This window comes from Poecilia formosa, unplaced genomic scaffold (assembly GCF_000485575.1).
Source record: "Poecilia formosa unplaced genomic scaffold, Poecilia_formosa-5.1.2 Scaffold152, whole genome shotgun sequence".
NCBI classification, from domain to species: Eukaryota; Metazoa; Chordata; class Actinopteri; order Cyprinodontiformes; family Poeciliidae; genus Poecilia; species Poecilia formosa.
In genome coordinates, this window is record NW_006800091.1 from 1,083,484 (window position 1) to 1,106,791 (window position 23,308).

The 23,308-nt window shown below is 37.9% G+C and overlaps 2 protein-coding genes across 4 annotated transcripts in view; one reads left to right on the forward strand and one right to left on the reverse strand.

Annotated features, from left to right (window-relative positions):
- rad51d (RAD51 paralog D) lies at positions 1-21,567 on the forward strand. The gene is made up of 11 exons (XM_007563875.2): positions 1-402; positions 480-541; positions 7,874-7,992; positions 15,510-15,591; positions 15,736-15,870; positions 16,393-16,488; positions 16,602-16,692; positions 18,691-18,761; positions 19,027-19,182; positions 20,211-20,348; positions 21,480-21,567. The coding sequence occupies exons 1-10, from the start codon at positions 321-323 to the stop codon at positions 20,316-20,318; spliced, it is 1,002 nt and encodes a 333-aa protein (XP_007563937.1). The 5' UTR covers positions 1-320; the 3' UTR covers positions 20,319-20,348; positions 21,480-21,567.
- lig3 (ligase III, DNA, ATP-dependent) overlaps positions 21,219-23,308 on the reverse strand; it is a 16,098-nt gene continuing 14,008 nt past the window's right edge. For 2 of the 3 annotated variants that reach the window (XM_016677291.1, XM_007563874.2), the window contains exons 19-21: positions 23,171-23,250; positions 23,008-23,088; positions 21,219-21,706 (exon numbers count right to left, since the gene is read on the reverse strand). In XM_016677291.1, coding sequence (XP_016532777.1) covers positions 21,473-21,706; positions 23,008-23,088; positions 23,171-23,250 — 395 coding nt within the window. In that variant the 3' untranslated portion in view covers positions 21,219-21,472. Of the gene's footprint in view, positions 21,707-23,007; positions 23,089-23,168; positions 23,251-23,308 lie in introns of all 3 variants that reach the window. The other variant, XM_016677292.1, reaches the window with a different exon arrangement.

Here is a 23,308-nt window from a genome sequence, read left to right on the forward strand (position 1 = left end):
CATTGAGCGGGAGCTACGGCAAACCAGAGCGGCAAACACAATTTTTTTTGACACGCGCTCCTTGCTATAACGTTGAACTCTAAACTCTAACTTACGCTTATAAAGTTAGTCAGAACTGATATTCCTCCTAATAAAACAATCAGTTTTTAAGGGCAAAGGTTTAGTCGGAGGCGACAGGAGCGCATTTTAAACGTTCCACTTTCACATGGAAAAGTTCGCTAAAGTTAGCCGGGAAGCTAAAAACAACTTGAGCTAACGTTAACTGGCAAATGATGCTGGCTGGTTTCTCCTAACGTCTCAGAAGTGAGTGATGAAGAACAATGGTGGTGTTACTGGTAGGAATGTGTCCTGGTCTGGATGAAAATTTGCTGCGGAGTCTACGGGCAGCTGATATCAGAACAGGTTGGTGCGGATTTATTGCGTTTTAATGGTAAATGACGAAGATTTGCAGCTTCAGTGATGGCTTCTTGTTTCCTCAGTGGAGGACCTTGTCTCTTCTGACATAGAGGATCTCGCACAGAAATGCTCCGTCTCCTATAAGGTATTTATAACTCAATCAGGTTAATTTAATATGATCAGTCATCGCTGAAGTATGCAGGACGGTTCCTCCCAAAATTGGCAGAATTGAAATAATTAAATGGCTAGACGGGGTGCCTTCTATTTTTACTTGGCTGAAACACTCCAGCCAAACAGCTGGAGTGTTTCAGCTAAGGATTAGGGCAGTTTCAATTTAATTTCAACACCTTTTCTCCCACATGCAGCACATGTTTTGTGTTATCATTTTTAACATCAGGTGAGATGCAGAAAGATTTATAAAAAAACTGCTGTTACTTAAAATGAAGATCTTGTTTGCTGTTTATGATCAAATAACATTTTAAATGTTTCAGTCATTGCATATTAAACACATAGATCATATTTGACTTGACTTTTTTTCTTTTTTGAAGAATTGACACCATTTTCTCCAACCTGTATCCACAGCTACATCTTTATTCTATTATTTATTTGACTCTGCTTTGATCACTCCCTCCTCCCACATCGGCTAAACTGATGTAACAGCTACATGTAGAATTACAAGAAGCTTAGGTTTTAAGATGTATAACTGAGGACAATAAGCATTTAAACCTTAAGATCAGGGATTAAGAATCAAGGTCAAACTCTGCAGCAAGTGTTTTAGTTTTAGGCCATAGGAGAAGGAGAGCACAGTTGTTTTCTAGGAGCGATTTGCTGGATTTTCAGCCAAAAGGTTGCGGTCAAAGGTGGTAATACCACTAATCTAGCAAAACATCCACTGATCCGGGCCTTCACCTGACGCATCGAGGTTGGAGAGGCAGCTGGAGGCATAGATTTATTTATGTCACATCTTGTCCTCTGGATTTTTCGCAAAACACATTTCACACTAATCTTCCAGTGTTCAATGTGTATAATCATATCTGTGTATTTTATGTCCACTTTCCAAAGCTTCAACTGCCAGTATACCGACTGTTTGAGTGTGGAGAAATTTAAAGTCACTATTAAGGTTGCACAATATCACAGCAACATATCATACTTATGTTAGTAGCAGCAATAAGGTCATTATTAGGAAATCATAAACAAATTCTTAAACTATTTTTGAGGTTTATTGAAAAAGCAAACTGTAAAAATTACAGTAGACCGCCTTCTTTGTTGAAAATTGACAGATTTTTTTGTAGTTCATATTAAAAATACTCTACAGAACATGCAGCTTGGAAAGCTGAGATGCATAGGAGCAATACTACAGGACTGTTCTTAAAGGGCCGGTTATGCCAGGACGCATCGACACACCGTTACAAAAATTAATAAATAGATGTCTTTACATTTGATAAGTACGTCTTTAAATTAAATTTTGAACATCTTTTCCCTAATGGTCCCTAATTGGCACTGATACCAGGAGGCTACTTTAATCTGTTTCAGATATTGGGTAAACATAACATAGTGATTCATCAGAGAAATTGCATACAAATGTAAGCTTCTTATCCCTTCAATTCTCCAAGACAAGCAAAAAAATCTGAAATTGGTAGACATCTTGTCAACGTGCATTTGTAAATTTAATTGGTCAATTTTTCTGTGTGATTGATCTTGATTGGTGACCCACTGATCAGAAAATATAAGTAAAAATTTTAAATATATGTAAAAATATGCAAAAGTTTCCAAATAGCACTGGAAGTCCTAGTGGGGAAGTTGTTGCTGAAGGAAGACTTCAAATTTAGCTAAAGTACAGTGTTACAAGTCTTTTAAAAAGAAACCAGTTGTCCATGACATGCTGCAGTTCATTCAGGCTGCAAGACAGCGAGAGAGAGCAAACATTTCAGCAGATAATAGGAAGGCTAAAAAAAAAAGCAAAGCAACCGTTTCTACTTTTTGATCTTTCAACCCATCTGTTATGAAACGTGCTGTGTTTGGAAATGTTGACAGGCTTTTTTAAGTTAAGGATATTCGCTCTTCTCAGTGAAATGGCTGTTGTAGTCATGCTAGCCAACCAGCTACAAAAACTAACGCTGGTCTAAGATGAGTCTGCTCTTCAGTAAATGTTACTAATTGCACAAGCTGTTCATTGATGTACGTGGAAAAAAGATTTCATCTGCTACTGTTTTAGTCAGGAGACCTAAAACATTTTTTGTGTTTGAATCCTTTTAGAGATGCAGAAATGATAGTCTAAAAGCTTGAAGGGCTAAGTGACTCTTGGGTAAAATATTTGTGTTCAATGTTTTTTAGAGTGTCTTCATTTTTCCAATATTAGCATGCTCATTTTGTCGACTTGAGCTTACCAAAGAGTAACGACCTGCAGAATAATTTGAAATCCAAATACGTGAGCTGGAATCCTGCAGAAGTAACATCCAAAATGCATTTTTGAGTGAAGGACAACTTCAAACATATTTCCCCGTGGGATCATTGTGTTTTTCAAATATTACTTTTCTCCTCCTCGCAGCCTGCAGAAGGTTCAGGTTCACCTCAGTGACCGAGCCAGAGTTTCTGCCCTGTGTGTGTTCATCCTGCAGGCATTTATCTCCTGAGCTGATAACCGGCATCCCGGTGGTCCGTCAGCCTCCCGCTGCACATCTGAGCCATTGTTTTGTCCGCAAATTGGAACGCCTCTGAGGTCATCGCCGGGCCGCCTGTTGACAACAGCAGTCTGAAAGTTTAATTAAAACTACTGAAGGATTTTCCAGTAAAACACACCTATCCTATGATACATGGACAGACTGGAGTGCCACCAACGTCTGAGCTAATTGAGACCCAGCAGATTTGCTTTCTCTTCCAAATGAATATACGGTCGAGTTCAGAAGGATCCGCTAATCAAGAAGCAAAACTTTTAAGCAATTTGAAATGCTTGTTCACAATTTGAGCAAAAGAACTGGACAGTGTAACGCTGTTGATATAGTCCTTTCTGAATCTGGTATTGAAAGGGTTATTAACAATAAATAAGAGGAAAATAATCACGGACATCTGATTTGCACACTTCATTATTCATCCATATACATTTTCAAAAAGAAGTGAAAATGAAAAGTTTAAGTGGAATGTTTACATAAACATCATGAGCATGACTTTGTTTATTTAACAAGACTGATGAGCAAGTTTCAATTAATTGTGCATTTGCACTAATCCACATAGTTTCTGCTATGGTGTATGGAGGACCCATCCTGCCATAATTCAGAATAAATACAGAAATATTTGTTGGCTGGAGTAGCTTGTAAACTAATAAGCAAATTCCCTTTGGGGATCATTAAAGTTTATTCTATTCTATTCTATAAATTAATGCTCAATTAATAAGCATACAATAACTGAATGTGTATTAAAATGGTCCAAAGTCTTAAAACTGATGAGAGGTGGGAGTTCATGTGGACCACATCTGCCAGCTTGAGACCCTCTAAAACTGCATATTACTGCCTATTTTAATAATTTAAACCACAAATATGCCTTAATATTCATTAATACACACAAACAATCTTGGTTCTACTGGAGAAGCTAATATCCACAGTCTTTCTTCTCTCTGCTCTTTGCAGTACAGCCAATCAGAACCAAGAAACACGAATAATGCTCCTGGATTGGCTGCCCTTGCAAACGCCAGCCAATAGCTAGACGAGTAGCATTGTGTCTGTGTGTTTTCTGTCAAATATTTTAGATATGCCATTTGAAAAAATAAGTGAATAACGTTACATTCTACAGAATAATCTCCAAAAACTGCACCACAAATGGGTGGGCAGGACCATAATGTTGGCTGAATGTCGATTTAGCAAATTGAGCCTCAACCACATGCTTTTTGTAACTCTAAAGAATCTGGCATAATTCTGACTGGATGTTTGACTGCTCTTCTTGGCAGTCAAAATGTTATTGTTCAAAAGCATGAACAATAGAAACTTCATGCTTAGAAACTTTTTAAACGATTTTGGTCCACACTAGGACTCACTTATGTGTATTTGCAATGGAGCCTACGGGAAAACGAGTTCTAGTCCGTTTAAAGCAGACCAAAAGTCTGGTGCAAATACACCCTTAAACGTAGTCAACAGATTCTTAATGTGTTTATGTTTGGGACTTGAGGTTGTAAAATTCTGCTTTTTTTATCTGCAGAGCCTTTCTAATCAACTTGTTCTTTACTTGAGGAGTGTTTAAGGCAGAGATGCATCTACAAGTTGCTGGAGTCTTCAAGGACTTCTGGTGATTCTTTATTGTGATCACTTTGTGGCACGTTTATTTATGGGAAAATTCAAAATTATCTGCTCACACTTACCCACTCTAACAACTAAAGTGGGAAAATGTAAGTAAATGCAGTTATTTGGTGGGGAAATAGTTCCAAATTAAATAAACTTGAACATATAAAGAGAGAATCAAACAGATACCATTAAGTTGAAAATACGTGACATGCTCACTGATACAGAACACTGTGCACCATTTAATAGACCAGCTAATATCATTCTATAATTAGCTTCTTTAAAGCATCTACAACAGCTTCATATTTTTTTTTATAAATATCTTTTTTATGTATATAAAAATATCCTATAGGTTAATCTGTAAAAAGCCTCCAGAGTTCACCTTAAAGTGCTCTGGAGTTGTTTATAGTCCTAAAGCATCCAAACTGATTGAGAGCTTGGGAAAAAAAATCAATAAATTACACCTTTTTTTCTCATGTTTTAGAAATATAAGGCACGTTGTTGCAGAGTTTAGAAAGCTAATCAATTTATAGTCAGATTTGGTTAGACCTGTCTTTGTGCTGGACCTGAAATGTTTTATTTTTTAGTTCTACGACCTTTTGAGGTTACTTGTAAAAACTGGAAACAGGATATCTTTGAAAGCTGATTGATTAGTTGGCGTGAAAGCCTGTCAGGTTAGATCTTCTCTGTCATCACCGTCTGTTCTAGCAGTCGGTGTCGGTCGATGCCTGTTGTCTTGCTCTGCCTAATTAATGAGAAAGTGAGACGTGTGTGTGTGTGTGAGATTCAACGTAGAAGTTTTATTGATATGCAGGAGAGAGTTTCTCCATACCGTGTGGAGCAGCGGTGGCGAGTCGAGACTTTGTTGAAGCGCAGGAACCTTCCAACCGACAGCATGTTTAAATGAGCCTCGTTTCTTGGAGGGAAATTTTCAAAGAATAAACTTTTATAGAAGAAATTCAGCTAGGCGCTCCATGTGGTTTCCTAACTAGCAGCTTATTCTACTGGAGGATTCCCGTTAGGAATTAAACATGACACCAGGAGGTTCATTTGCGTGTTTGAACTACTTCTAAATGGCATATTGTAGTATAAAGTTAATAAAACACAAGACGATGTCAGCTGGGAACCATGTCAAAGCAAGGATACATTAGTGCATTATTTGTCACAGACTGTAAAGCATGGGACTCTAAATATCCGTTTTCCCATGTAGACACATAAACATACAGAGTTTTCTCAAATCTCCACTTTCATCAGAGTTTATTTTTGTGATATTAAGCTGATCAGATATCTAGGTCTGAGATATATCTCGGTAGCAGTGATGGTTTAAAAGTCTGGCAGCTACCAGGGGGAAGGATCTGCGATGAAGGAGCTCTCTGGTTCTGAAACGGCTTCATGCATGTGGAAGGAGGCGTCATCCAGTGGTGATCCTCTTTTTCCTCGAGTTCTTCTGTCTCCTACCACCTACACTGGCTCCAGAGAACATTCTAGGACACTTAAATGAAACTGCAGACCAGTAGAATCATTCAAATTTCCTTACATTTGGCCTATAGGACAACTCGACCATCAAACATTTAGTCATTTAATATACAGACTTTGCTTTCGTGTTGCCAGTATTCTTTGCATACGCATGAACACACAGTTATTTCAAACATTGTTTCTGGAATTTATCAAACTTGAGTTAAATGTCAAGGCAATATTGTATGTACAGTTTTTATTTCAATATACAAACATAGAAGAAGAGTCAAGAGTACATAAAATTACATCTCTGGTCTGACAGCTAATATTACATCTAATTTTAAGTGCATCCACTTAATTATCTTAGAAATGAATTTAAGTTTTGTCAATATATTTTCAACAAACTGCAGTCACTTTGTGTATTAGTTGGCAATAGAAAACTCAGAGGGATTAGTTGTGTTGCAGACAACAAATGTTGACTTTCTGAGCGTGTGTCCAAAACGTTCCCACGCAGCTCTTCCTCCTTCGGTCTGCTGATGCAGAATTGATTAAATTGCTACAGACAGCATTTCCAGAGCAGAATATGTATGCAGCTGACATACATATTCCGCTACAGTCCCTTTTTTTTGTAAAGGGATGTTACAATGAAAACATTCTAATATCCCTTTATAGTCATGCAGCCTCTGGAACTACAGCACACACTTTCCGCTCGCTCATGACCAGACGAGGTAGAAACCACATCTGCCCATGAACAGTTAAAATCCACAGATACTTTGACTCCTCCTCTAAAAATGCTAAGACCTGCCTGTTTAATAATTCAAACACCAAATATGCCTTAACATGCATTATGGTAGAGCTGCAACTAGAAATGAATTTAGTGATTATTTTAACGGGTAATCTAATAAAAAAAATTGGCACATTCTTCAGATATTTAAGCTTATTTTATACAATATCAGAAATACATTATAAAATACAAATAACCTTTAATAAAATATCATGTTATATAAATGGAATAATATAGCATTAGTTAATTGATCATTTGCAGCAAACGATGCAGCTGCCATTTAATAAATACTTCTATCAACATGTGAAAATCTCAGCCCTTCTTGCTTGACTTAACATCAACACCAACCAATTTATAATTGAATAGCAAAAGAAAGAAAGACAGCAGAATTACATTCAGGTTCATTCAAATGCCTAATAGGAGGTTTTTTTTAATGGAATTTGAACTATATGAAAGTAAAACTGCCACTTGAGGAGTTCTTTGTAGAACATAGTTACAAAGAATGTTACTTTAAATGCAAAATGTATCTATTGTTCAGTTTTGGCTTAACTGCTGCTGAGTTTGTCTTGTCAGCTATTGGCCTAATTTAGTTGGTATACTTCAGTTAATGATGGATCAATTACTAAATTACTTTGCAATTATTTCAATAATTCATTTCTCACAATATTTCGATTAAGACCATCTTAGCCTTACCACAGAAGCTAACATCCATAGTCTTCCTTGCATGTTTTATTTCACATGTTTTTTTACATGTTTGACCAAACTTGTGAAGTCATTATTAGTGCATTTAAGTGTGCTGTAGTTGTGCAGAGTTCTTAACACAGAAATAATTCCCCAGTCACAAAATCAACCTCGTGTCACGGCTGTTTTCCACAAAAAGTGGCTAAAAGTACCGAGGTTGCAGAATTTTGGTGCATGTTGTAGCTGATCTCTGCAGCGTTGCTGTGAGTTTGTGTTTCCTGCGCTTCAGGCTCTGTTTGCCATCCGCCGGGTGCTGCTGGCCCAAAACACAGCGTTCCCAGTGTCGGGGGCCGATCTATACGAGGAACTATTGAGCTCTACCGCCATCCTCTCCACTGGAAATCCCAGGTAAAGTCAATTCTCCACACACTGCTTCACCTGTCAGGGCCTGGGGGATTTAATGGAGTTCAACACCATCACCGGGGCTTACAGGAAGGCTTATCTCCAGTATCAATACTCCAAAAGAAACATTTGTAAGGTTTGTGATCCTGTTCCAGAAGCTTTATCAGTCCCGTCATATTGAATCCTATGATTAGTTCCATTAAGCATACTTTTTTTTTTTTTTCTGTTGTAAAACAGAAAATTAACTTTTTGGCTCGTAACTTTTTAAATTTTGCTGCTCTGCCAAATTAATTTGTGCTGCTCCGATGAGATGCTTTAATAACATTTTCACTTATTGCTGCCTGGATTTACAGACCAGTCATCAATTGTATTTAGAGTTGCACCAATTAGAGATTTTGTCTTTTTTTCTCCAATTAAATGCAGTTTTTTCTGCTTTCTGGATAAACTAATAATTATTCCATCTTAACAAAATGGTCTCTATAAATTAAAACTGTGATATCTGTCAAAAACAGAACAAGGTTACAGAGCTGCCAAAGTTTGCTTCTCTAGAAAAGTAATAACAGTACAGAATAACTGTCCAGGTCATATAACCATATTATTCGGATGCACATGTCCATATAAATAAACCCTACAATACAGCATTCTAGTATGGTTTATTGTTTCCTGTTTTAGAAGTCTGTATTGTCTTTAGTGTCTCTTATTCTGCTTTTAATGTTTTCATTTCATTATTGTCTTTATCTGTTCCTGCTGTATAGCACATAAAATTGAGTAGATTGGACTAACCTTTTTTCACGTCTAAAAACACAGAATTGTTCCATAAAATATATATTTTTTTATGCATTCGCATGTAGCACAAGCATGAACTGCAGTAGATCCATTTAACATCACGGTCATCTCATATCTTTTATTACTGTAGGCTGCTGAGTCTATGAAAAGGGAAGGGAAGCATAAGCCTTGGCTTCAGTCTATTTCTTTTTTCGTAAGTTATTGGTTTGTAAAATAGTATTTTGTTTTCTTTTTTGTGAAGTTATTAATTTATCAAAATAAAGTGAATCTGGGAAAAAATGTTTGTCCAGATGCTACTGAAGACTGGAGAATATAAATATCACTGAGATGTTTTATCATTTTTATTGCAAACATAGAGAAGCCATGAGCAGCTTTTCAATGGTCAATGATTTGTTAGTTATTTTAGGAGCAGAGGTGATGTCACACTGTGTGTGTAAGGGATCAGTTGTCGTTACGTAGGTCGTTTTCTTTTAAACAAATATTATTACAGAGGTGGCATTTCAAACTATTATTAGCATTCTTTGTTAGAGGTTAGCATAGTTAGCATGGGTAGTACTACCAGCTGTAAACGTCAGTCAATTGTGCATTCCCTGTAGAGTTGGTAGACTCCAAAAGTAAGGCTATGCTATATCATTATATACAATATAACATTGCAATGTCTAAAATTACAGTTTTGGTATGACTTGCCATGGCAACCATTGCTCACCTCCATCTATTACCCATTTCACTCTGAATTGGGATTTTAATATTGCAGCGCCCAAGTTGTAGACATTGTTCATAGAGCCTGTTTCAAAGATCATTTTAACCTTTACTTTCCATGAACAAACACCATTTTTAATTTTTTCAATTTAAAGTTGCAGGCGCTACAAATGACGTTGACTTTAGGCTCACTCGTATATGCTTGTCTCGTAAAATAAACATGTTTAAAACAAGCTTGCTTTATCCGGATGCGAGGAGCGGCCATATTGGAGCGGCCATATTAGATCTTGAATTCTCACACTTCCCAAGTGCAGACTTTTCATGAACTCCCTCCATAGAGGAGTGAAGTAGTCTACAGGTATGAAACCACACATGCAGAGAACTAAGGGGAGTGCAGGATGAGGTGGAGGTCAAGGGTCAACCAAAACCTATTTGTGTTTCAACAATATGCTAAAATCACATTGCCTATTTTGTCCTTGGCATGACAACAATAACAAATTCAATGTGTCTTGGTAGTCTCGTCTAGTCTCCGACAACAGAAAAAAAGTTGTTAAATTTGTCATGTTTTTTTTTTTTTTTTAATAAAGTCACCAGAGGGTCTGAAAAGTTGCTAAATAAAGGTAAAGTTGATGTGGGGTCAACATGCTGCTCTCACTCTGACCACAGAGCCTTGTTAACCTCTGCTCATCCCCACGTTTGGCCACGCCCCTCAGTGGCTCTAGGCTCCGCCCATGTTAGTGAGACTTTCTTTAGTTTGTCTGGGGTTGCTTTTTATTTAATAAAGACTGAAGCTGTGCAGTCTGTCTGTTTTTATTCACTTCGGGTTAGGTTAGAAAAAATACCAGAACCTTTTCATTTTGTTCTGATGCATAAAACCCTCAAATGGTAATAACACTCTGACTTTTTAGCCTGAGGCAGATCAGGACACATTGTATACTTTTAAATGAAATGCTTTTGACCTTGAAAAATAGTAGTTCTAGTGGGTGTTTTCTTTTTTGTTGACATTCAGGTTAACTAAACTGAAACCGTTGTTTTCAGTTTTGAGCTTTTTACTGACGCCAGCAGAGAATGTGAGTTCTGTTCAGCCGCTGCAGTTAGAAATACAGCCGAGTGAAAAGTGCTGCAGAAGAGGTGTGTGAGCGCCAGTGCGCTCACACCCCTGAACCGAAGGAACAATTTGGCAGCTGAAACTGCCGTCTTGTCCTGTCGCTCCATTTGGCTCGTAAAGTCGTCCTTAAGTGGCTTCAGATATATCAGCTGCATTAACTCCGCTCTCTACTTGACCACCTTCCACTGAAAAACACAACAAACACTGCAGAGGAGAACATTAAAACATTTCATCGGCACATCGCACAATCAAAATTTAATGACTTGGAAGGAAGCAGCGATGCTGTCAGCATGGCATTGTTGCAGCTCTGGGAATGGCAGGTTTGATGTCTGCAGCTGCTTCATGATTCTGTTGTCTGTATGGTGAACCGTGGAAGGGTAAATATTCATCTTTGAAGGGGGAAAAAAAAAACACAATCTTGTCCTGACAAATATGCGAATTGTTCCAGCAAAGCATAATTTATAGGATGGGACCTTTACTACATTCAGGCCGACTGTTTCAGCATAATTAATGACCACAGGTGTTTCCTCCTCTCTCAGTGGCTCTTTTTAAGTGGTTTTTATGAATTAGTTAGAGAGTTGGAGCAGTGATATCAAGCTAAATCATACATGTTGGTGAAGCTGCTGTGTTGCAGCGTGCCTTGGCTACCCTCTAGTGGTCTGTAGCTGAACAGACAGGTGGTGATCTCAGGTTTGGAGGTTGGGGCTCAGGGCTCTGCAGCCTGCGGCTCCTTTGACCTTCCTAAATGACTCTCAGTAAACACTTACACAATGACGCTCAAAGCTCCTGTAATATATTTTTTTAGATCTCTTGTCTTGTCATAAGGTTAGAATATATGTGGTTTTTAGGGCTGCAACTAATGATTATTTTAGTAATAAACTGCATGACTGAAACCTTGTAAAAACCAATGATATTCAAGGCAACTTCATTTCAGAAGAAGGAAGTGGAGCTGCTTGGAACGAGAGTAGATTTAGTTAAGCTAGTTTGCACGAGGACTTCTCAGTAATAATCAGGACAATTATACAAAAGTAAAATGTGCAAAACATTGTGGAAATATTGAACTAAGAGATAAGACTCTACTAATGTCTAAATACTGTGTTTGTCCATTGGAGACTGAAATCCTCCTAAGCGTATCCAACCCCTTCCCTTCACAACACACTTAAATCTGAACTCTTACATGAATTTTCCTCCAATCAAATGCCAAGATGAACCCTTTCATGTCCAAGTGTTCAGAGCGCGCTGACGAGTGCGTCCCGAGGGTTTTCTCCTTTTTAATCTGTGACTTTTCAAGGGCAATCACTTTCATCTCGCCGAGTCCTTATGAGAACACAATTTGATGTTCCATCAACAGCGCAGCCGTCTCCACAGTACTGTCACAACAGGCAGCAATAATGCAAATAAGTCTGTCCACACAGATTTTCTTCTTTTGACAATCTCACAGCGACATTGGGGGAACTGAGTGCTTCACATTCTAGTTGGAGGACCTTGGCTTTGTAAATTCAAGTGGATTCCTGTCACATTTCTCACCGCAACTAAAAAGAAAGGAAATAAAGATCTGCGGTCTGTACATAAACTACAACAAATCCAAACACTGCTATCATAGAGAATCGGAGCGATCAAGTGTTGGATGAAGAGACTAAAAGAACCGCTTTTATTTCTCTTGTTTTAAATTAAAACACACAAAAAAACTGACAAGGAACTTATTTATATCGTGCAAGTATTTTGTCATTTGACAAGAGTCCCAAATAAAGTACAGTGACCCATAGAGAAGCTGTGAGACAAAACACTTCTGCTTGAGTTTGCATTTATTCAGGTATATGAAACATCTATGTATTCATGTTTCCATACAACCCAACATGCAGCAAACCACCAAAATGGATCACCTGCTACTTTCACAGACTTCTCATTAAAAAGTTGTGACGTTGTTTTAAATGATCGATACTGTTGTTTTTCTAAGGAGGAGACCTTTTGGAGAAGGTCAGGTATGTGGAAAAAAAAATCAATGCTGAAGCTATATCTCACATTTGCTGTTTCTATTGTTTTAGAAAAGTTTCAGAGCTTAACAATTTTATTTGTGCAGTAAAAAAAATAGACTTTCAATGTATGGACTTATTTATGTCTTGCAAGTTGTTTTAATATTTCTGAAGTCCATCTGTCCAGGACAGTGATGGTTTATATTTACATAGATCATCTTGACAAGATGTTTCTTTAATTATGCAGCATCTATATCTGTACTATTAAGCAGCTTTGCATTATTTTATCTTATCTTAAGGATATTTTCACATCTGATAATGTGGTGGAGTCAGTTTTATTGGGGACCAAAGTTGTAACGTTACATTTTCAGATGCCGTGGTTTGCTCTCACATTGCACCGTGCCAAATGAACCAAACTCTTTGAAAAACCTGTTCACCTCCTCACCTGACCAAGAACAACTGAAGGAAACGGCACAAAAATCTTGAAAAAGACATGATCGCAACGTTCTTCATGAAAGCTAATCAAAAATAGAGTGCCGTTAGATTTTGGCAGTTGTTGAATTTCTCTTTTGTCTTTAGTAAAAGCCATTTCTCCCGCTAGCACTATAGTGTTCTTGATTTGGTTGTATTTACCCAGAATGCCCTGTGGTGTAGTTCACTTCCTGCTTTTGGAGCGGTTTCCCATCATTCATTGGGACTGCACCAGAGTTCACTTCCACCAAACCGAAACCCAGGTTTGTAGGTGGACCAGAGTCCACTGTTTTGGTCCACATTAGAGTTCAAATACCCATTCACTCCTTTCCAAACGTACTGGACATTCTAGACAAACTAATTACCATCCTTAATTAAGGGCAGACCTGCACCATGTAATGCATATGAAAAGGATTCAGCTTCATCCAGCTGCATTGTCTGTCTTCAGTTCACCTGAAATCTTCATTGCAAATGTTCACCAACTTGTTCAGAAGCTTCACTCTCGCCAAGAGACGGAGATTGTTCCTGTTTTTGTCTCCATTTTATCCTCTCAGTGACAAACTCTTGACGTTCCTTCAATGCCGTCACGCCTCGCTTCCTAATCCCAGACCAACGTCTTTTTGCGTCTCCTCGTTATTCTTGTTCAGCTTCATATTTAGTTTCCATCTCGCAGTATTCAGTCGCTGCGTCTCGCTGCCCAGAGTTGAAGGAGTCCCTTTCACTTTCTGACAGGACAAGATGAAGAATTAGGAGCCAGTCGTAGTGAGAGCTCCTTTAAGGGAATTGTAAATGTCACAGAAATAGTTTGATTCAGTTTGGCACACTGAGGATTTATCAAACATCTTTTTAAGTGATGTTTAAAAAGATGCAGCAAAATGATACAGTGACTGCTTCTCTCTCCCACATCCAGTTTGGATGGATTAGTTAGTTTTATACGTGATCAAAAAAGCAAAAGGCTTTTAAAATGTTCTCAGCTTGGAGGACCTCCTCAAGTAGTTTTTCTAAGATTATGCATGGATTAGTCATTTTCTGGATGGCTTCATCAATTTTAGATCTGTTGCTACGGGTAAAAGAACTTCCAGCAGAAAAATAACTACTTGAGTCAGACAGTATGTGCTTTTAATTCAACTCAATTGGATGTAAAATCCTGAGTCTGTTGCTCATAAATAAGCCTTTAAGTGCAGATAAAGAATCAGCAACAGCAGAACAATATTTAGCTTTTAGTGTTTTAGATTCTGGTATTGTACAATAAGTTTTCCAGACGGGTATTAAACATTTGAATAGTTGCTCCTAGGGTTGGGCAATATGACTTAAAAATAAATTTTTTTTTTTTAAAAATTCATGCCAGTCAATTTTTATTAATTGTATTTTTTTTCTTGCTTTCTTTTCCAAAAATAAAAATTACAAAAGACAGAAAATATTTTCAAAAGTCTTTTTTATTTGAATTGCAGTCATAATAATTTTCTTGTCATTAGATTGAATCTGTCCTCTTTTCACATTTTACATATTTTTCTATCCCACATAAAAAATAAGATCTGTTGTCTTTTTGCTGAATGTTTATCTTCATTTTAAAACCTAAAAATAGAAATAAAATGGTGTTTTTTTTTAATGACAAATTTCTTGTAGTACATATCTAAAATTATAAATTGAAATTATACATTTTTGTGTTTTTTTTTTTTGTTTTGTTTTTTCCTCATGAAGTCATGTGACATGACAAACATGACAATTACCCAGAAGTGCAACAAAACACATTAGGCCCATATTGTTCTCTAAACCAATCAGGGATGGTGAAGAGTGGGACCTCCCTTTTGATTGGCTGTGGTCCAGCTTAGTGCTAGGCTTTATATTCAAGCCTTCATATGTAAAAAAAAAAAATAAAAAATCAGTTCCTTTTTTAAATAAGAAGATTGTATTTTGTAAAATGCAACAGCAATGCATTGCTTTACTGAATGCTACATCATTTGTAGCAATGGATGCATCTGGAGCCAAACAATATTTCTGACATCAACATGTGAAAAGCCCTTTCTGCTTGATTAACATTAACATGGTGTAGAGCTGATCTGGTCATTTGTAATGACAAATTAATTGTTGAAGCTAAAACTGCCACTTGAGGAGTTTTGGGTATTTACATATTTACAAACAAAGGTGTTTTTTTTTTTTTTGTTTTGTTTTGTTTTTTTTGCTTTATCTTTAATCATAAATGCAAAATGTACATATTTTTCTGAAGTTTGAGCTTAATTACTTTCTGAGCGGGGTGTTCTTTTAGCAATTGGTCTTTCTTTTGAGTTTGTATACTTAACGATGATTAAATCAGCAGACAATTATTTCAATAGTCAATTAATCAGATTCATTGTTCCACCCCTATTTAAAAAGAAGAATCTACATGTTTACCCACCCAGAGTTTTTAGTGTGGTTTAATCTGAAGCTAATAGTTTATCCCCCTGCCTGCCAGGTGTGAGTAATGAGTTGTACCTGGTTTCTTGCAGCTTAGATAAACTGCTGGACTCAGGCTTGTATACAGGCGAGATAACGGAGCTGACGGGAGGTCCGGGAAGCGGCAAATCTCAGGTGAGCACTTCCTCGACCTCATCCAGTAACGCAGATCATTTCAGCCTCATAAACTTCCCCTCCAGCCAGATTGAATCTCTTCTTCTAGAGCAGAAACGATGCTCTCGTTTCAGAAAGTTTCACCGGTTTGTGTGTGTTTTTCAGGTGTGCTTCGGTGTTGCGGTGCACATCGCCTACCAACTGAAGCAGAGCGTGATCTACATCGACACAACAGGTGGGCTCACCGCCAGCCGCCTGCTGCAGATGCTGCAAACCGAAACCAACAACACAGACGAGCAGGTGAGCTGCTGGATGTTAATTAATCTGTCCATTATTCAGACAATTAATGGAATGAAAAAAATGGCACACTCTGCTGATTTTTCATTAAACCGCTTAAAATATGGAACCTGATTCAAATTCCTTATGCTATCCAATCGGCTCATCCATAAGAGTCAACAGATCAGTTCCACGCTGTATTGATAAGTCAAGCAGAAAGAGCTGAACTTTTCAAATGATAGTAGAAGTAATTATTTTTTGGCTACAAATATTCAAGTGTTCACTAAAGGCCTGCTATGTTATTGCTTTTAGGCTGTAAAAGGTTTTTTTGTATAAAAAAGAATTTAATCTTTTTCTTTTGCATCTTTTAATGTATTTTCTAATATTTGTATTAGAAAAAAGTTTAAGTGAAAACTGCAGAATATTGCAGTCAGAATAATCAACTAATTGATAAAGCCCTATATTAATCATTTCAGCCCTTGTTGTTTTACACAAATAATAATATTTTAAGGTGAAATCAGCTGACAGTGAAAACTTCGTTTGCAGATGGAAGCTCTTCAGAGGATTCACACCTTCCGCCTGTTTGACGTCGGCGCTCTGCTCGACTGTCTGTACGGGCTCGGCGGCGGCGGCCTTCACAAGGTTCGTTTGCATAAAACACACCAGCTGCACCTCTGGGACCTGCAGGAAAAAGGGGATGGGCGGGGGGGGGCTAAACCTTTCAGCTGACTAAATGTGTCACATTCTGTGTCGAGGTGTGTGTCGGCGGCGGCTCTGTCAAGGCGCTGATCGTGGACTCGGTGTCAGCCGTTATCACTCCTCTGCTGGGAGGCAAACAGAACGAAGGTGAGCATCTCTCTGCTGCTCTGTCACACTCAGGCGCACCCCGGGCTGTGTTCGCTTCTGCATGGATTTCATCTGTGGTTAGAATGTGGAAAAAGGAGCCCTGCATGTTTTCAGAAGTCTGACATTTACATAAAAAGAACGTTGAAAATAACAGCAGCAGCACAGTGGAAGTGAAGGTAAAGTAAAGTAGAGCAATACAGAAGAAAAGGATGCTTATTAAGTTAGATGTTTGAGCTCATCTTTTCTCTTCAGACTTGAAATGAATTGAGCTCATTCAGCTTTATTGCTTATTCATTTAATGAATTTATTGAATCTCGATTAACAAAGTTCGTACAGGTGCTTGGAATCCTTGAAAATGAATTTCAGCTAGATTTTTTTTCAAGGTTTGTAAAGTGCTTGGTTTCTGTATGAAGGCCTTAAAAGTGTGTGATGTTAAAACTGCACAGTTTCATGAAAGCCCAAATTTGGAAAATGTCATTTCTGGTAAAAGCCGCATATTTTCATAAACCTAATAAAAAAAAATCCACTTTTTTTTTTATCTCGCTGCCTGAAATTGAATTAGACTGAACTTTTCTTCCTGCCTGAATTACCAAAATTCTGCCTGACCTTACAGAGGCATGAATCCGTTTGATTTTGTGAGGAACAGAAGTCCTAGAAACTTGCTTTTAAAGATAAATTCTGCACTTGACAGCCTGAAAATATCATAGAAGGTAAGAGTCCCACCGTTTCCCCCCGACTTGTGCGTCTCTACAGCTTCAGCTAAACAGTCGAATGCAGCAGCAGGTGGTTAAAGTTCACCTGTGAGGGTAGTAGACGGAGGCATAATCTGATCACCTGCTTGGTTTGCTCCTGAAAGCATTGCTGTGGATGACTTGAGCCTAACAAACCTTCTGTCACCTCAGATGAGCTGTTAAAGGCGACCCATTGTGAGAAATTCACATTTTGCATGTTTCTACTTCCACTTGGGCCTCTACTCAAGTGCTAAAAAAAAACAAAAAACAAAAAAAAAACACCCAGACATTTATTGGCAATAAGTTAATGATTTTAGTGTTGGAAAACGTGTCATTTCAAAATCCTCCTCATAAGTCACATTTTACAGACACTGCCCCGTCTCCTAGCAAACCAAGCTGAGTTCCAGCATGTTTGGTCAGCTGGTTTTACTGCTGTATGTGCTGTACAATGGCTGCTGGAAAAGACAAGTGTTTAGTTGTTTACTTCCCATCCAGAATCCACTTGCTGCATTCTTGTTGGTTGTACAGGAGGCTCCATGTCTGCTTGTCAAAGATGTATAGTTGTATAATCGTGTATTTGTTTGCAGCCATTTTCACATTGTTGAGTTGGGGGGAATGGGGGCGTGAACTTGTGCTGTACAGGTTTTTAAAAAGCAACTAAAAACATTTTTATTTTCCCAGACTTTTATCTCTTGATTTTATTGTGTTTCTTATGTTGGTTTTATGTTTTGTATGGTTTTAAGGTTGATTTATATTGTACAGTGTTTGTGAAAAGCGCTTTATAAATAAACTTTACTTACTTGCAATTGAAATATCTAAAACTAAAAACAAAACAACTGAAACAAATAAAATAGATACTGAAGTCTCTGCAAACAAAATTGTCCTTCAAACAATGAACTAGTTGAGTCTGAAGAAATTCTTTAGTAGCAAAAGAGACACAAAAACCAAACATTCATACAAATGGAAATTATTGAGCTTGATTTAATTGAAATTATTTACTGCTTATTAAGACAGACTTACTAAACAATCTTTCTAGTGAGTGTTGACTTTTACCTTATAAAATAGTAAATAGAAATATACCGTATATAATAATAATCTGTTAGAGTTCTTCTTATTCTGGGTAATACTCAGTAAAAATAGATGTCCAAACTTCTAATATTATCACTTCATGTAGAGCTTTATCTAAATCCTGGCTCCAGTATAACTTCAGGATGATGAACATATTCTCTCCGTGTTCCAACCTCTCCAAAACTTCCTGCGCCTCCAGGCATGTCCTTGATGATACAAGTGGCAGCAGCTCTGAAGACGATGGCCAAGGACTTCAATGTTGCTGTTCTGGTAAGGATGACTCAGTCCTTGATGTTTCCTGCTCTGAATGCAGGCTTCATTTCCTCCGCTGGTGCAGAAAAAACAAACCAAAAAAACGCCCTCCCCCCTTTTTAAAAAAAAAAAAAAAAAAAGCGTGCAGCCTCCATAATTTAGAACTGTGCTGGATTTTCCACAACAATTTGAGCCTTCCTTTCATGTGTTGAGCCGGTTTTATCTGTTTTAAAGGTGTAATAAGCCATAAAACACTGAAACGGGATGCCGTCTGCGCCCACAGGTGACCAACCATGTAACAAGAAGCAGCAGCGGGGAAGTGCAGCCGGGCCTCGGCGTGTCATGGAGCCACGTCCCCAGAACCAGGATCCTGCTGGAACGAGTTGAGAGCGGCGCGTCGGGTCGGCGCTCGGCGACGCTCATCAAGTCTTCCAGACAGGTGCGCCAGGAGCAGCGGCGGCGCCGGTTCTGTCAGAAGAAGCGTTCTGCTGTTGTCAAAACATCTTGTTAAAATGGAGAGCACAAAGTTGTTTGCCCACGGGCCTGGTTTGATAAAGACTCCTGATTTCCATTTAAAAACATCTCCAGGCTGGATTTTAGCAGAAAAGTACACCAGACGCATCAGTCTAATTCATAAAGACAGGCTGTAAATAATGAGTCATGCTGCTCATTTACATGCAGAACACAGAGGCTGTTACCTACAAGCTGGACCCACATGCTGACTTTGTGCAAAATGCGAAAGCAGGCAGGTGGGAAAGGACGTGCCACCATAATTAAAAATAAAGTGTACATGCCCTAAATCACTTCTAGACGCATAGAAATCTGAAATAACTTGCTGCAGTGACTTTTTGTAGACTCCTGCTGGTATTTTTAGCCAAGTTTTCTTCATCGGTTGTTGGAAGGCAGCTGAACTTCTTTTGGTTCTTGGGGATTTTTTTTCCTCTGATCCAAAATGTTTCTTCAGTTCTGAAGGTGGTTGGAAGGTCATATGCCCCATTGCTGGAAAAAAACACCTGGGGAGTTAAGGTGATGTTCTTGAGAAATTGTTTTAGCTCTACTTTTATTGATCTGACACTATTAGACAATTTCGTTGTAGAATAAAGGTTTATTTTACTGCAATAACTGCAATTCAAAGTCCTGCTTATTTTTTTTAGTTCTCTGTTTACTCTTTGAGATTCAAGTTATTCTATATTTGTTGGATATTTTAACAGCCATAGTCCTCCATTGATCTCATTAGTTTTCTTCAGTTATCTCTGTTCATGACAGATCTACTTATTATGTTGTTACTGATCTGAAAACTGCAGAACTTTAATCAAACCTGCAGTAGAAGAGCAGACAGCATCTAACTTCTACTAAAACAAAAAAGTTCAATACTGTAATCTGAATCATGATACTTTAAGTTAAACAATAAAAACATCAGATGAAACAAACAAGCGTCCAGTGAATTAATTTTGCTTTTTGTGTCAGGCTTGTCTCATCAAGGAGGATTTTGACCTGCAGTGGTGGAGTCGAGCTGAAGGAGAAAAAGGAGGAGAGACGTCAGGAAAGAGGAAACTGGATGAGACCGACACCTGACCGGAGGAACGCTGCAGCAACGACCAAAAGGTTCGTTTGGAGTTTTTGATGGACTGGTTCAGGTGCTCCGTTGAAAAGGTACAGATTTAAATGCAGCCGATTTAATGACCTGACAGTTATCTGCTGAGTGTCGGCACATTTACCTGAGAGGAAGCTGGAACAAGGAAGGAAAATTCACTCAGAAATCCACATAAATCAGTTAAAGATGGATTTTAAATAATTTTTTACATTTTGTTGCATTATAATAAACTAATGTATTTTGTTGGGATTTTATGTGATTAGCAAATTAATTCATAATCGAGAAGTGGAGCAAAACTGATTTTGTTTTCCAAATACAAATCTGAAAAGTGTGGCATGCACCTTTGCGAAATAGCTCAAGTGCTGTACGATTGGTTGGAGAAATGTTAACTTATTTTATTTTTTTTTAGTTGGATTTAAGTCCAGACTTTGATTAGGTCATTCTGACCTAATCGTTGTCCGGCTGGAAGGAAAACCTTTGTGTAGTTCATGTTTGAACAGTTTGTGTAGTTTTAGCAATGAATTTCTGGTTTCTGAGTTCATTCAGGAGCTTAATGTGGCCCAAAATAAAACTAAGTAACTTTTCAACACAGTACAGGATTTTGTTTTAAGAAAAAATAAAATCCTTAATGTTTATGAAAAAAGGTCCAGTTCCATTGGCAGATTGTTTCATTTATAATAAAACCTTTTTCTTATAATTTCCCAGTATAACTGGAACATTTTGATCAGTGTTATGGATTTTTGTTAAAACAAGGTCATGCTGAGAAGTTACTTGTAAGTACATTTGAAATGATTCAAAACTATATTTGCACAAGACTAGAACATACATTTTTGCAGGTTTTCTTTCCTGTAAAAAAATAAAGAAAACAGACGTCACAAATGTTTTCAGTTTTTTTCCAACAGTATTTATTTGCAGTTCATGATCTTTTTTGCTTCTGTAGTAAAAAGTCAACTCCTGTTTAGTTGTGACCTCATTTTGCTCTGCAAAAGTTTTATTGGGATCATTATTCTCCAAACAAAAAGCCTCCAATCTAAATCTTAGTGTCTGCTGCTTAAGTAAAAAAAAATGACCTGAGAGAACGTTGAACTGAAGAGCTGCCCTGTGACCCGACCCCAACACTCATCGTGTCTTCCTCTCAGCAGGGAGGAACGACGCGCCGCTTTCGGATGCATTCCCAGATCCAGCTGGGAGAAACCCTCTGGGCCCGGCTGCCCCCCTCCGGGTCGCCCAGCGTGTGTGTAGCCGAGGCGGAGTCGTAATCCGGCACCAGGTCTCCGTCGTACGCCACAAAGTACCGCCGCAGCCTGTCGAAGTCCTGAACGGAGTCGGGGAGGAAGAGCTTGACCCCGCTGAAGATGTCCAGCAGCGTCTGGAAAGAGCACAGACTCTGATTCAAACCCGATGAGCTGCAGGTACAAGGTTCACTGCAAAACTGAAATCTGCTTGATCCTACGTTCAGTTGGTTTTCACTTGTTTTTTTTCCCCCAAGACCTACTGTCTCACACTGAGGTGTTCATTCGTGAGCATTTCTCTTATCTTAAGTGTGTTGTTAAAATTTTAAATCATTTAAAAGAGCTGAAAATACTTAAGGAAAAAAAATGTCATGTTCACTGAAGTTCCTAATAGAAATAAACTGAACTTAAATTCTCAGTCCAGCTCCAGGGAGAAACAGAACAACCTTCACATCGCTTTAATCGGAATTATGTTTAGTTTCTAGTCAACTTTCCTCAGATCCTTGTCAAATATTCATATTTCTTCTTTAAATGAAGTATTTATCCAGATTTTAACACAAGCAGAGGAGTTTATAGCATATTTTGTCCCAACTTCCTGTTCCCTACTAAAGTACACTGCAAAAACACAAAATCTTACCAAGTATTTTTAGTCTAGTCTCTAGTGCAAATATCACTACCTACTTTTACTAGGACTAAACTAACTTACAAGTAACTTCTCAGCAAGATATAGGAGCTTATTTTAACACAATAGTTCCTCAATATTGATCAGAAAAGTACTAGTTGCACTGGCAGATTTTACGTAGAACATAGAAAAAAATTTCTCATTAAAAATGAAATAATCTGCCAGTGGAACTGATACTTTTTTTTAAAAAAATAAATTTTTGAGGAATTACTTTTACTTAAACTCTTGTAAGTCAGTGCAGTTGAAACTAGACAATAATAATTGGTAAGATTGTGTTTTTGCAGTACAACTCAAATGTTGCTCATTAATATTGTGTATTTAAAGTTAAATAATCATAAAAAAAACTTTCAAATTTTATTTAATATCTGAAAATAAGTGAGCAGCAGCCCACTGGTAGATATGATTATAACATTTCCTTACTGAAAACTACCTGCAGATCATACATAATTACCCAAAGTCTGTTAAATAAATGTTCCTGAAAAATCAGTAGCTGTTTATTCCCCTTCAAGTTGAGAATTTAAACGTGACGATGGATTTGTCATAATAGAGAAAATGTCTAGACGATTTAAACTCATGTTGGACTTTTATATATTTTTAAGGGAGAATTTTAAATAAAATCATTGAATTTTATTCATTTTGGTTTTTGACTTAATTGAATGTACACGTTAAAATAAATTTCTATTGCATTGAAACTACCACTTCTCTTTCTTTGGTCAACTATAAGTGTTCAGGTTGATGAAGACATTTTGGACCAACCTTGTCGTTCCTCGGCTGCAGCAGCTGGGAAGACGTTTTGTTTTGTCCGTTGCTCTGAACGCTCTCCTCGCTCTTCTTCACCTGCAGAAAAGGGACACCTTATTGCATCTTCCCGCGCTGTGTGTGTGTAAATGTGAAGTGTGTGTCACGGTGCAGCTGGTACCTTCTTGACACTGGAGGCCTGAGAGGTGGGAGTGCGAGGTTTTGATTTTACAGCCTTTGGTTTGGTAGGGGTGCTGTTGCCTGTGAAGGGAAAGCAAGAAGAAACCATTTTCTACTATTAATTTAGGCGATCGACCAC

Bases quoted from the DNA above. Each gene is read 5' to 3' on its own strand.
- rad51d (XM_007563875.2), top strand. From the start codon at position 321: ATGGTGGTGTTACTGGTAGGAATGTGTCCTGGTCTGGATGAAAATTTG. The intron at 403-479 runs GTTGGTGCGGAT...TTGTTTCCTCAG, and splicing joins GGCAGCTGATATCAGAACAG to TGGAGGACCTTGTCTCTTCT. The intron at 15,871-16,392 runs GTGAGCTGCTGG...CTTCGTTTGCAG, and splicing joins CCAACAACACAGACGAGCAG to ATGGAAGCTCTTCAGAGGAT.